Here is a 15,258-nt window from a genome sequence, read left to right on the forward strand (position 1 = left end):
AACCCTGAGCATTCCCAGACTCCTGAGCATTCCCAGAGCAAGTGAATTCTGTAAGCTCCATTAGTTTATACAGATGGCATTCCACCGTCACATTTAGTCTTGTATTGTGACGCCCTTTAGAGTGCTATAGTATTTAAGCGATAATTTGAGATGAATAGATCTCTGCCTTCCATTTAAGGATATCTGTTTAGGTTGCTTAGCAGAATGCCCATTGGCCATCTGTGAGGGCGTGTCCTGAGTCTGCGTCTCATCCCCCTCCCAGTAGAGTCAGAGTCTATCTCTAATTAACTTTGGACCATGCCACATAAGCCTTTGATTGATGGTGATGCGGAAGGTGTAGTTATTATCACTCTTAGCATGTGATATTCTTCTGGTTCATTCGGAGATGTAAGGTATATATATCAACTATTATATGATACACTGAAGGGCACAGTAGAAGGTATATATATATATGTATATATATATATATATTTTTATATGGTCATGTGATCAAGGTGCTGTTTGCACCGAAAAGCCTCATGGTGGTATGGTGGTGAGCAATTAAATCACTACTCACGATATCCGGGTTTGCCTCGTCTTTTCTGCTGCTGCATTGCTGCGGGACGTCTTTATGCTGAAAATATTTTTATATATATATATATATATATATATATATATATATATATATATATATATATATATATATATATATATATATATATATGTATATATATATGCATTGCATCAGAAATCTGGTCTTGTGAAACTTGTGAAAGCACTGCAATGGCATATTAGTAGTCTGCTGCATCCCATGCAAGTGCCAAATAACAATAACCATTGTAAGAATAAATAAATGTGGCAATGTAATACATAGAACACCCAGTACTCTCTTCTAGTCGTGTGTGCTGTGGAAGATTTTTCGAACAGCACTAACGCCGAGAAACAAGCTAACAAAGCATTTAAAAAAAAAGGAGTACAAAGTTGGTCTTAAATCAATGACGTGCAGTTTTACCTCGAAAGACTTCAAGTGTTGGCTATTTTAATGGAAACAGAGTCAATACCTGACAAGCAGACAGTTGGCACACTTGTCAAACCTTAGGACAAACAATGGGTGACAAGTTCATGCGATGGATGACAAGGGAACAGGCGGAGAAGGTATAATCACCAATTAACAGCTGCATCTGGCATTGAAGCTGTCAAGGCTAGCAACAGAGGAGTGGCCATCAGCATTGCTTCTGTTCAAGGTTGAAACAAGAAGGGATTTCTTTAAGTCAGCACGCAAACTTGTGCGTTGAGAGTTTACGAAGAAAATCTCCCCGGCCGCAGTGGTTTGGTTCTTATAGCAGAATGACCTGCGCGTTGACATCTTGGTTGAAGACTATCAGGCTACTGTCCTTGGATTCAGTCCTGAACTGCGTTGAGGTTATTCTACTCTACTGGTTTTACGCATCTACTAAATTTGATTGTAGCTCATTTTCTGGTTGAGAGTGTCTCAGTAGGTGAAACAATTGCCACTGCTTGAAAACTCTGCTCAGATTTAAACAAATCGGTTTTGCTTTAGATGCAGACTCACTTGCCTCAGAATGAACGGCTGATGAGATCACAATGGGGTCGAACTTCATCTCGTACGAGATGAGCTACCTTCATGAACAGGGCATGGCGACAAGAAGACGCTACAAGGACCATTTATTTCAAAAGGAATCCCAAAGGTTTATTCTACAGACGCTATATGATTCAAGAAAAAACCAAGTGGAAATAGCAACCAACAGTTTATACAAGCATATACACCCCCCCCCCCCCCACATTTGAACCTATACTGCCAACTCCCACCCACGAGCGGAGCCCCTTTCCCTACAAGATGCAACATAAGAAATAGGCATGAGCGACAACGCACTGTCGCTCGTGACCACTTCCTAACAAATGCAAAAGAAAACACAGAGGATAGAGAGAGGCCCTCGCGGAGGACCGCGAGATGCAAACCACTCGCAGAGCCCACAAAATACCACGCATTACAAGGCCATTATTTGCAGAGCCAAATAATGGCCTATAAACGTTGAAAATGCTCTGAGGATGCACTATAGACAAGCGCTTAAACTAGTTCAATTCAATTCAAATAACTTTATTCGACAATTAAGTCATAAAAGTGAGACATAAAATCACATTTTCCAATAATTAAAAAAAATATCATTAAGAAGATTATACAATAAATATATTTAAAAAATAATTAAACACCAAGGGACAATTGCCGAATATCACGTAGCTAAAAACACATCCTTAAAATTGATAAAACTCATCAGTTCTGGGGGATCAGATGCTTTATTGCGATGCTCATGTCCCAACTACATCACATCGTTTAGAGTACAGATAAGCAGGTTAAATAATATTTTCAAGCTAATTTCATAGTGCTCCTGCCCGGATTATCCATGCCCATTTTAGAAATTTTGCCACTGCTATGGCAATTGGGGGATTGGGGTCTGTACACAAGATTCTTAACGCCTCCTCGTGTCTGCGAATACCGATTAATTTACGTATTGGTTTAATCCACACCTCTCTAGGGACCACATAGAGGGGACAGAAAAAAAGGAGGTGAATTATCGTCTCTTGTTCTTCTCTACACCTAGGGCATTTGTCATGATGGTTTTCGCCTACCCAATTAGCTGTGAATGATCTTGTTGGAAGGGAGCCTACTCTAGTTTGAAAGTAGAGTTTACGATCAAGCTGCTTTTCGATGGCATCCCAGTACAATTCCAGCTTATGGTATCCCTTAAATTCCAGGAAGCGACCTGTAAGGTGCAGGGAGAGATTAAACTAGTTCAGTAGCGTGGAGGTCGGTGCACAGAAATGGCTGACAAGGTGATGGAGCATGGACCATGGAGGAGGAATGTGATCACGAGGACCAGAAAGCAAAATGGTGCCATGTACCACGAAAGCAGAAGGTTTTGGGATTGGTCCTTGAGAAGAGTGAGTGCTTGATCATGACATGTATCACCTGTCTACATATCTGGCTGCATGAAAGTAGTTGAATTCACACTAGATTAGGAGGCAGCAAATGTGGGGTGATCCCCATAATGGTTCATAGGAAAAACGAGCAGTCATTATCGAGAAGGCATACGCTCAGGAGGAAATGCTGATGGGATAAAGCACAGCGTTTTCCAAGACACAGGCAATCAAAATCAATGCACATTTGAAATACTTTTTTGAGATGTGATCCGAGTTAGTAGTAAAATTATACATACAACTATAAAACTACACTGGGGCACTATGCACACAAAATACCTCACCCTACTCATTTGGGATACACATTAGACTATAAGTTTTAAAAATCCAGAAGTCAAGAAAAGATAGTATCCATAAAGAGCTTCATAAATGGTGCCTCTTTTTCCGATAAGATTTTAGACAAAGGATATTTTTTAGCCACAGAAACCAGTCCACTTTGAGTTTTCAATGGAAATAAAGCTTTTGGTTTTTTCACACATCTCTACATCGCAAGATATTAAATTTGAAAGCAGTTACCGATTGCTTTGAAACTCCTGTAGTGATTATTAATAAATAGCAGCATCAGTGAGAAATAAAATCTTGAGACAGCCATTAGCTGAGGGAGAAATCAGAGCACCTTTTACAAAATAAGCACCACGTGTTCTTTCTGAGTTGAGGAGATTTAACTGAGGGGAAATGTCAATGCTCCAAAACACTGAGAAAAAGTCCCAGAAATGTGTGTGTGAGAAGGGGCATATGAAGCTTTCTCTCCTGCTACTACTTTTTAGGTTTTGCCAACACAGTACTTGTGCTGTGCTTGTAAAATATATTGTATTTAATATAAATCTTAAAAGGGGCTTACGTCTATACGCTTTTCATTGGTTCTTGTGCTTGCCACTCACTTTTCCCCTTTTTCTATTGACTGTAGCATACCATTTCCTGTTGTTCCTCATGTGTTTCTCTTATTAGTATCCCATGGCCCAAATACAGTTTTCATCAACTTTGGTGAAACTTCTTTTAAGCACCTTTGCGTGCTTTGTGGGAAGTCAAGCACTTTGATCACAACAACCACTCACCAGTCCCCCGTGGCACCAATGCAGGGACCCACTCTAGTGCTCCCTTTTGAGCAGTGAACTCATCATTTCCCCCGGGGCCGGAGCAGGGACCCACTCTAGTGCCCCCTTTGAGCTGCGTTCTCACCTGTCCCCCCCGGGGCTGAAGAAGGGACCCACTCTAGTAAACTACTGCTTCATGATATTTTGCTGTTAGCACCATTCTTGTGAGGGCTGTGCAGTGTGCTTTGCCTGACCCCGGTGCTGGAGTCAGGTCACTTAGCTGCTCCAGAGTTTGACCAGCCTTGATTTGTTATAAGGAGAATGGATTTATGGGAACACAGACAAATGGCACTCTAACAGTAAAGGAATGTTTCTATTGGATTGATCGTGCATGTACATGGGGGACTGGAAGAGGTACTGATCAGTGGAGAATGACTTAACCCCTTAAGCGCTGCACCCGTCCAGCGGCCGACGGCACCACTACCTCGGGAGTGCTGCCGTCGGCCGTTGGACGTTCCAACTGCACCTGCGCAATGGAACGTTCAGCACTGGAGCTGGACGTTCCAAAGCAGCTAAGGTGTTAAAGATGGACAGAAGAGAAACAATCATGTTCGGAGAGTAAATGTCATCGCTTTAACTCTGGGAAGCTGTTTACCTTGCTCTTTACAACGTCTCCACGTTGGCAGCCTCCCAGTTCACAGGTGATATTGTTCTAGGTAGTGCTGCCTTATTAACTTAAGAGGGTGAGCAGGTATGCTATTGGCCATTGAATAGCCGCAGTCTAAACCCTAAGTTCTGCTGGTGGAATTTGCCATGGCAGGTGAAAGGCTTGCTGGGATTGAATAAGAGTAGATGTTCTAATATATACATTTTATAGTAATGTCAGAATCGCTGTCGAGGTAATTTCCAATTATAGCAGACAATGAATTATCATTTCTTTAAAGATATAGTTCATATTGTGTTGCACTGATCAGTACATGGGCCCATTGCATGCTAGCTTTAAAATTTTAAATTCTACAGACAACTGCGTTAATACGTTTTTGTGTGCTGGCTTCAGGGAGAACTGACAGGCTGTGTAAGAAATATTTGCTGTAAAGTATAGGTTTAGTCAAGAATATGCTAATCTCCCAATAATATTCTCATGTCTTATTTAACTCACTCACCCTCCTCTACAATTATTTATTTTAAAGAGGTAATCATAGATGCACTGTGCATAAAAATGTCACTGTTGCAAACAACTGGAGATGCAGTAAACACTGTCAAACTGTTTTTAAGTTTCAGTAACTTATATTGCACAACTGCTCATCAGGCTACCACTTAAAACAAAAAACAGCTTATTATTAATCACATAGTGAAACGTTTTGCATTTACCAATGCTTGCTTTTTGAAGGTGGTGCATTCCAAACACCCTATTACTCTTTTTACCTCTTTTCCTTCTAGTTTGTCTTCCTCTTTCCTAATGCTTCGCTATTTTCTTTTGAACATACTATTTTCATTTCCAAATCTCCCTGCCCTCCCCCTGCTTTGTTTTCTTACACTGTGCCTCATTTCCTGCTTCATTCACCACCCAGCTCTATTGGCACTTGGGGTGGGCGTAGTTTCTCACCCACTTTACGTAGCTTCGCGTAGCCCCACTACGCACACTACACCCAGGGTTACTTTTAAGAATAAAATTGATTCGTTTTTAGCAATATTGGTTTGTGTATGATAAATGTAATGCTCTTATGATGGTGTCTGTGCTTCATAAATAGATCGCTTAAGAAATAGATTGCGGGAGAATAGGCATTTGATAGATGTTAAATTATAAGATTTGTTTAGAGTAATACTGATTTGGGTATTATATGTGGCCTTCTAACCTCCCACACTTCTACTGTGGCAGGTGCAAGGGTATTTTCATTAACAACTGGCTATAGGCCTCTAGTGAGGGACAAAGAACTTTATTTGCAATTATCTTGCACAAATACACTGATTTTTCAATTAAAGTTTTGAATGTGAAACAAACGGATCTGTTGTTAAGGTAGTTTAATGGTTTTTATCCTCAGAAAATTATTGCCATTGGTTTTACCACTTGGAGCCTAGGCTGGCCCTGTAACAGAACTAATGGTCCTTACCAGACCACTGAGCCAGAGACACCAATGCAAGCATGCTTTAGACATCTCCTGCAGCCCACATATTCAGCTACCTCAACTTTATGGTATTTTCACTTGAAATTTTTTTCTCCCATATTTGCCTTCTAATTGTTCTATTTGCCATTTGTATAGGGGGCACTAGGGCCACTCTAAGTCAAATTAGTATTTTGTGTGAAAAAAACAGAATACTTGGGTGGAGGAAAACAATGTTTTATCAAGCGCCCAGTACAGGCTGTACGGTTGAGCAGGCGCTGAACTTGCATCAAATAATCAGCAAATAGTTGATGGTTAAAAAGGGGGCGATACATATGGCCTTCATTGATTTAACTAGTGCCTTTGACCTGGTCAATCGAGAGAAATTAGGTGACATTATACAGGCCAGGCGCCTGGATTTAGGACTTCTTAGTATGATAAGGTGCCTACATCAGGAACTGAAGGTATCCATGCATTATGGTCCTCATGGAGAAACATTGACTTACATAGATTCCCCTATGGTGTGTCAGACAGGGCTGCATTTTGACCCCCCTTCCTCTTCCCACTATATATACATTGAATCTCTCAACATTTAATTAATCTAGGAAGGGATGCGCCAAAAATGGGTTCTCACATCATTCCAATTCTTCTGTACACATATAATGCAGTTCTGATGGCCCGTACGGCCAATGGCATTCAGAGCCTACTGGATGGTTTTGTGGTGTTCATCGGGGGGGGGGGGGGGGGGGGTACTAGTTCTAAAAGTTAATTATTCCAAAATCATCTATACATACGTATGGCCCTGCTGGTGCAAAAACAAAGCTGGTTGGACAATATCTTGATAAGGTTAGGGATTTGAACAATTTGGGAATATCTTTTAGTTCCTCTTGTTTTTGGAAATCCCCTTTGCTGAGAAAAACCCAACAATTAGGCAGGAACATTGAAGGAATCTTCCGTTTCATCACAAAATTAAAAAAAACTGTGGCGGAGCTTATAACTATGTATAAATCAAAATGTATTTCGAGTGCTCTGTGTGGTGCAGGTGTGTGGTTTTTTTTATGTTTGAAAGCTTTATTAAAGTAAATAATCAGTACAGCAAGGTGACATCAGCATAAATAAATGAGGAAGAGGAAATATGAGGTAAATAATCATAATAAAGCCGATGGCACAAATGAGGGACAAAGCATTTTGAATTTTAAGAGAGGGGGGGAAGGGGGGGAGGTGGGGAGGGGGGATGAGAAAAAACCTATTAATAAATCATAAATGGAAAAATTGCAATAATCATAAACAGCAATCACAATAAAGTACAGTAAATGCACAAATAACAAGGTGTGTGGGGTTTTGTAAAGCTGAGGTGCTACAACGTATTAAAAAAACGGTTTCACCCGTAGGTTACTAGCAGTGCCCAAAAATTTAGCAAATTGTATCTGTCATGAAGAGTTAGGTCAGCAATATTTGGAGGATATGATAGGAATGGTCCCATTTCTGTTGTGGATTAAATGTTGGCTGACACCTACAGTCATGTATCAATGATTGCTTAGAATTAGACAAAGCTGGAAAGTTACTATGGCTTGGTTATGTCAAAGACATGTTCCACACATTAGGCCTTGAAGAAATGTTTTTTGATCCCAAAAAACTTGGCACTGATGCAAAGATGACAGTGAAACAATGCTTCTGTGAGGAGAGGAAACTAGCACCAGCACAGAAAATGCAATCTGTAGAAGTTTATGTACAAGTGGCAATTGTCATTACTACTAAACCTTATGTATTATGGTTTGAGAATTCGGTGTGTTGGTCTTTTTGTACTTGCTTTAGGTTGATTTTGATTCATTTTAAGGTGTCCTTTCCAGAGCAATGGGCTTGATCTCGAGAGATACCCCCTGCTGCTGCAGTAATGTATGGACCCAGGGCACTGGACACTTTATGCTGTTTTGCACTTTATATTCATATCCGAGATTGGTACCTGTGCAGGGCAAATGTTAGAAAACATCAACCTGCCCTGGAGTTTTTGCAAAAGCTGCCTACCAAAGAGGTCTGTTATGCAGTCTTACATTTTATATAGAAATATATGGCCATTAGAAACTGTATGAACTATTGTCCTGAAAATAATTGTATATTCCTGGCACCTTATATTCTTATAGGAAATTACTCTGTTTGTGTTGTTTTTTTTAAATCCAATTGTTTATTTAAATTATTATGTATGTGCGTGGACATGTTTTATGCTCGTATGGCTTACTGTCGAATAAAGATGGTTTTGACTGACTGACTTAATACTTGGAAGGTCACCAGTTCTTGCTTTCCTTAGGCACATACAAAATAACAGTCTTTGCTATTTTCAGAAACAAAAAAATAGCCATTATTTTTTTATTATAAACCCAATCTACTTCTTTTTGAAGCCTTTCTTAATTTTCCCGGCTTTTGTTATCTTCCTTTCAGTTCACCAGGTATTTCGTTTTCTTCATGGTGTCTGCTTTTTATACATGAACAATTCCATCGCATTTGAGAAAGAATCGTGCACCTTATCTTACTGCAAACTTCAAACAAATTCATTTTTTTCAGTTCATTGCTGCCCATCCAAGACAGGCCTGATCCGGAAATTATCAGCGCGGTCCTCAATCTGCGCGCGCCGCCTGCAGCAACAGAGCGCCCCGGGCTGAATATGCCACAATTCAGCTTAATCTCGCCACATTCATTTCCAGGTAAAGAGCAGGGAAAGTAGAACAAAACGGGGTTAACCCACGCGACTCCAGAGGCTGCTCTTGTAAAACTGTGAAAAATGGTCTTTAGCAAAACGAACTTTTATGTGACGTCCTTTGCGTTTTTTTTGGTTGCATCTCCAAAGAGCAATGGAGGGCGGCTTCCTACGTCTGTTTAAATCTGTTCAGATTTAAGCCATCCAACGAGTGGCTCGTGATACTTAATTATTCCTGATGTTCAATGGGGGTGAACTGGGCCATTTGAGGCATTGAAGCGCTATATCTGTTTAATCAGTGCTTTAAGTGGGGGAAAAAGTGGGAAGATCACTAGATCAGTGGACCTCTCTGTGAGTTTTCTGGTATTGTAGCCAGACATATTACACAACAATGAAGGTATGCATTAAAAAATAACCTACTTATTGACTTTGCCAATGCTTGTTGCAGCATCAGACAAAATATTTTGTTTTGGCTATTTAGAACAGAAAATAGAGCTCTCAATCATGCATTATTTAATCTTTGTCAAGATTCAAAAAGGAAGCTAAGACTTCCCCAATGGGCAACTTCCTTCCAAAAACACTCTCAGTGCAGAATTACTTCGCACTATTTAAACTCACGCATCGACCCTGTGGTGTCTAGTAGCCCACCTTCTCCCTTCCTAGCGCTGAGAGAACTGCCGGTGATTCAGCGCGCTATACAAATGTCAATTAACAATAACAATATACAGTTCAGCGGCCTTGCAATAGTCAATTGCTCTCTACTTGAACTCTACCCGTGTAAGCCGGTTTTGATTTTCTACATGTAACCTACACCATTCTTGTATCCTGGTGGTTGCTTGTCATTTTGCATCGTTTTTACTTCACTGTCACTTTGGCGGGCAGAGGCTGGTGTTGTGCAGTCTTCCATTGCTCCTGCTAACGTTTGTTTTATCTCTCCCAATTGTACTCATGATCGCCTATTCCTACTCTTTGTAACTAGTATGCATTAACGGAAAATCCGTTCCTCTCGCGGATTTTGCAGATTTTCGGTAAATTCGCAATCCGCGAGATTCGCGAATTTCCCGCAAAATTTGCTCGCGGATCGGATTGGGTCAAAAGTTCAAGCTGACTTTTGTAACTCTTTTAGAATGGCGCCGGCAAGCTGCCAGAGCCATTCTAAAATAGTTACAAAAGTCAGCTTCAACAGGAAGCTCTAATAGATAAAGTAAAGCAGGTGCTGCTCAAATTCAGTTACACAATCATTAATCACCCCAAACTTGGGGTGATTAATGATTGTGTAACTTAATTTGACCTTCAACTCGAGCACCTGCTTTACTTTATCTATTAGTGCTTCCTGTTGAAGCTATTTGTAGCTATTTTAGAATGGTGCTGGCAGCTTGCCGGCGCCATTCTAAGTGGGGCTGAGGGCAGAAGGGCACAAAAGTGGGACAGAGGGCAGAAGGGGACAAAAATGAGTGGGGCAGAGGGCAGAAGGGCACAGAAACGAGTGGTACAGAGGGCAGATGGGCATAAAAAACGAGAGGGTGGCAGTGATTAACCAGGCAAAAAAAAAACCTGCGAACACGCAAAGCGCCGCGCGAACACCTGCGAACACGGAAAAATAAAAAAAATAGCAAATTCGCACAAATTCGCGAATTTTGCGGATTGCGAATTCGCAAATCTGCAAATTCGTGGATTGCGAATTCACAGAATTCGCCCATGCTTAGTAACTAGCTTGTTATCTCTGCAAAGTGTTCCCATGATTTGCCTCTTCTGAATCTTGTAAATAACTTGTTATCGCCATAAAGCGCTCTGATACCCTAACGGGCCACGTTCACGCTCTATAAAAGATGAAACAAATAAATAAATAAATGCTCAAACTGAAATACCCACCGACAACTTGAACTTGCCCAGAACTAGAGCTGACTCCGTTCACGGTATGCAGTATGTAAGAGTCATTCATATGTTGCATGGAAATTTACAGACACACAACATATAGAAAAAGCAAATGCTCGTAGTGAATGCAAGATTAAGCAAGCCATGTGAAATAAACAGGGACATTATCACTGACATGGATTACCTTAAGAGTTTTTAGAGTCATTATTGTGAAATCGTTCAGTGTCTTTGCAAGCAAAGTTAAGGACATGGTTAAAGGGCCTGATAGCAAGCCATTTCAAAGTCAGAATTTAATTACCTTGTGGTCTGTACCCTGAGTATAATATATCAGTCACTGTGTGACCAAATGAGCAGAAAATTGAAATAGGATTAGAAAGGCATTCTGAAAGATGTGATAAGTACGAAAATAGAGAGAGATGGTAGATGTGAAAGTTCCACCTTCAGGATTTTGCTTTCTATTTAATTCCAGCACAAAACTATCCCAGTGGACACCCAAGGTATGGCCTAGTAACATGGGTATAAGTAGCTTTACTCATAGTCATAGATGTATCATTCTAGATGTCATGAAACTATTCTTTACGCTCTTGAAATGTTTTTCTAGTAACTGATGTAATTTTGTAACTTTGTGGAACCCTATGTAAAGCGCTCTGATACCTCTAGCCAGCGCTATTTGAACCTCAAATAAATAAATAAAAATATCATATAGATGTGGCCCATAATTGGGCATCCGGAACCTTGAGTCAGCTCTCCAGAGTCTTGGTGATTCAGTGTTTAATTTAAGCTGGTGTTTAGCAGTGTGCAACACAGGGACTTAGGGCCAGATGTAGGTAATATTTTACCGATTCATAAATACCGAATTTTACCGATTCGGTATTTATGAATCGGTAAAATAGAAGGGGGGAGATGTCGGGAAAATCGGTAATTGAATTACCGATTCTGTAAGAATCGGTATTTACCGATTCGGTAAATACCAATTCGGTAATGCCAATTGATTCCTATGGGCATTGAAGCCCATAGGAATCAATGGGCATTACCGAATCGGTATTTACCGATTCGGTAAATACCGAATGTTGCAAGGGTGCAGGGGTTGTCACTTTGACACCCTCTAGCACCCCAAATTCAGGCACGTGTGCCATGTGGCACACAGACATGCCCTAAGGGCATGTCTGTCTGTCACATGGCATAGGTGTGCATGCACACATGTGCATGCACACCTGGATTCAGTATTTTACCACCCAATTGGATTGGGTGGTAAAATACCGATTCTGTTAGGCCTGTGGGACTCAGAAGAGTCCCATCTACATCTGCAATTTACCGAATCAGTAAATATACCGATTCGGTATTTTACCGATTTGGTAAATTTACCGATTCGGTAAATTTACAGAATCCGTAAAATAGGGCCCCTACATCACAAATGAACATTTACCGGTCGAAATCGGCCGTTACCGGTCGGTAAATGGCCACCTACATCTGGCCCTTAATTCCCAACACTGGCACTTATAAAAGTCCATCACCTGGTGGTGCTATATATCTACTTCTCAAGTGAACACAAAAGTGTGTTTAACAATTCAATATATAATAAAAATGAATAATACCAGTGTGTCTAGGCCATTCTTTCAGTGGCCTGAAATAGTCCAAATTGTTGCACTTGAAGGAGTATGATGATTAGTAGTAGTGTTGTTACTGTAATTTGGCAATGTTGGCAGGGGCAAAAGTGATGCAAGCTTCAGTGGGCTACAGAAAATGCCTGGGCCCTGGCACTTATTTTTTTACAAATTAAGAACTGTGGTCATTCAATCTCTGGACCCAAACTATCATTGAACACTACTCTTCGGTTTGCACTTCTCGTGCAGAATGACAGCATCGATGGGGAGGAGGGTGCTAGTTGTGAATTAAACATGGGCGGAAAATCCGTTTCGCTCGCGGATTTTGCGGATTTTCGGTAAATTCGCAATCCGCGAGATTCGCGAATCTCCCGCAAAATCCGCAAATCTGCGAGCAGCGGATTTTATGGCTTGCTCGCACTGTTCACGTGAGTTCGCGGCTTCCCAGTACAACTTCGCGCCCCGCGAATAAGCGCTAAATTGCAGAAATACGATCTTAGCAAAACTGAAACTACTTACCAGGTTCAAAAGTTCAGGCTCATCATTAGTAGCCATTTCCTGTAGTGCTTCCTGAGGGGCCCCTCCAGAGTTCAGTTGCCTACTTGCAACTATTATGTGACCCTGCTCTGAACCTCAGAATAGTTACACACATGCCACAAAGGTCCTGAATTAAAGCTAAGGGAGACAAGCAGGAGCCAGGCTGGAAGTTCAAATCCATTAATCAGCCCCTAATTCATTATTGTCAGTTGGGGCAGGGCAGGTGTTGTAACTAATTTTGCAACAATGAAAGCACTTAGCAAGTGCAAAAGATCACTAATCAGGAAGCACTAAGGAAGCAGGTGCCAGCTAAAAAAATATTCTGTGACACATTAATCAGCCCCAAATTAATTCAGGTCACTTGAGGCAGGGAAGGTGTGCTTTGCTTTGCCACAATAATGTACACTGACTGGACAACCAGAGGGTGCTGTGATGAAACAGAGGGTGGCATGGGTGGGCCAGAGGGTGGCATGAGTAGTCAGAGAGTGGCAGTGGTGACAGAGAGTGGCAGTGATGAAGAAGAGTGTCCCAAACAGGCTGGACACGTAGAAACAACAAGTTCGCAAAACTTGCGACCCGACAGGTAAGTTCGCGTTTGCGACATTGTACAAAACCCTCGCGAACTGGCAGAAACCCGCACGAACACACAAACAAAAAAATCCGCATATTCGCGAGAATTCGCGGATTTTGCGAATTGCGAGTTCGCAAATCCGCAAAATTTGCGAACGCGAGATTCGCAAAATTCGCCCATGCTTATTGTGAATATCACTTAGAGAACATTATCATTATGCTCTCACAGGCCTCAAAGTGTAATAAGGTGGGGAGGATGGACTCCTGCGAGCTTGGTAACCAGAACAGGATGTGTGTGGCTGATCTTATACCTGCTCATCAATTATTCTTATCCAAAAGGGTGATTACATTATTCAGGCAGTCAATAAAACTGCAATAAAGGCTTTGGTGGAATAAAGTTTCTGATCATTGGTAGAATTAAGATGAGGACCAGTGGACCTAAAATACGAAGGGACTGGACTTATCAGGCAAGAAACTGCCTTCTTGATATGTCAATAACTGGAAAAGCTTCTTCTTGCACTAGTGGCGGACTATGGTAATCATGCTGAACTCCAGCACTTCCCAACACACCCCTCTGTAAACAATAGGGCCTGTAACCTTTATTTTTTACTTTTCATCATAACCAACTCAGGCTTACTCTGTTGGGGAGAAACCTTCCAATAAGGCAATCATCAGGTATACTGTAATAAAATTACAAACGTACTAAAGTACAGCTGTCCAAACAATATAGAAGCCCCCACTATTAGAGCCTAATTGGGATTACCATTGTGTAAATCGTCTGTCACCATGGTTTGTTCAGTTGGGTCACCAAAACCAAAACTCTTGTCTACTATGGTAATCTGCAAAATCCAGCGCTTGAGCACCAGTTAAGGATTAATTCATTTTTGGTAGCCACGGAGATTAAGTGATTCACCCAGAATCACAGGATCTTGAGCCAACACCGAGACTCGGACCTGGTTCACCTGCTCTGAAGTCAGCAGCCCTAGCCATTATGCCACATCCTCTCCCCACGTGTCGGGTTTCATGGTTAGTAGTCGGTTCTGTGTTAGGCAGTGCTAACAGGAGAAACAGGCTGGTCGAAGCTGCCTCCTGAAGAGAGCACCGGCACAAATTAACCATTGAGTCAACAGAAGTCGAAAGATTAAGGACCACAGAGGTAGAGGACTCCTGTGTAAATAACATGTACCATGCCTTCATCTTGCATGGGTTTCTCAGAGGGAGGTACTCACTCCGGTTTTCATATGACTATATAACAAATATGCACGTTAATGGAAAAAGAACACATTATTTTCTAACTTCATTTCTTAACCTCAAAATACATACATTTTTCTGTACGTGACATAACATCCCATGCAAAATTTGTATAGATTTCCGCACTTGACTGCACTATGTGCACCACTTCTGCCCTGTTTCTTCGTATTAAATTATCACATGAGTGTAGGAAAGGCTTCTTAAAAGTTTTGTGAGTACATTCAGAGTTTCTACTTGTGGGTGTTAGTCTATTTTCCTTCGCATGTCCCTCTCATTCCTGTGTCACTTCCTTAGGGAAAAAAAACACTTTAACACATTACCTTTAAATGACAGGAAGGCATGAACACTTTACATAGTTTATGTAAATATAGTAACATCCCCAAAAGCCAAATGAACGCTGTAAATAGCACACGCCTACTGTATGACTATTTCCTGGCATCTCACTTGCAAAAGGAACATTTAAGGGGTACAGGAACTGTCGCGATATCTTACAAAAGAAAAAGAGTTGTAAGTCGCCACAAGAGTATCTTGTTATTTAATAATACCTTTCTTTCACCTAGCGCTTCAACCCGTATTTCTGTTGTTTCCAAGCACCTTCAATAACAGATGTGCTATTA

General features: G+C 41.1%; 1 protein-coding gene across 1 annotated transcript in view; it reads right to left on the minus strand.

Annotated features, from left to right (window-relative positions):
* The window catches only part of LOC147669872 (N-terminal EF-hand calcium-binding protein 2-like), a 420,936-nt gene that overhangs the window by 388,950 nt on the left and 16,728 nt on the right, over positions 1–15,258 (minus strand). The window contains exon 2 of the mRNA XM_086948186.1: positions 2,629–2,762. Coding sequence (XP_086804312.1) covers positions 2,629–2,762 — 134 coding nt within the window. The remainder of the gene's footprint in view (positions 1–2,628; positions 2,763–15,258) is intronic.

Source organism: Lissotriton vulgaris, unplaced genomic scaffold, assembly GCF_964263255.1.
Source record: "Lissotriton vulgaris unplaced genomic scaffold, aLisVul1.2 SCAFFOLD_1212, whole genome shotgun sequence".
Taxonomy (NCBI): Eukaryota; Metazoa; Chordata; class Amphibia; order Caudata; family Salamandridae; genus Lissotriton; species Lissotriton vulgaris.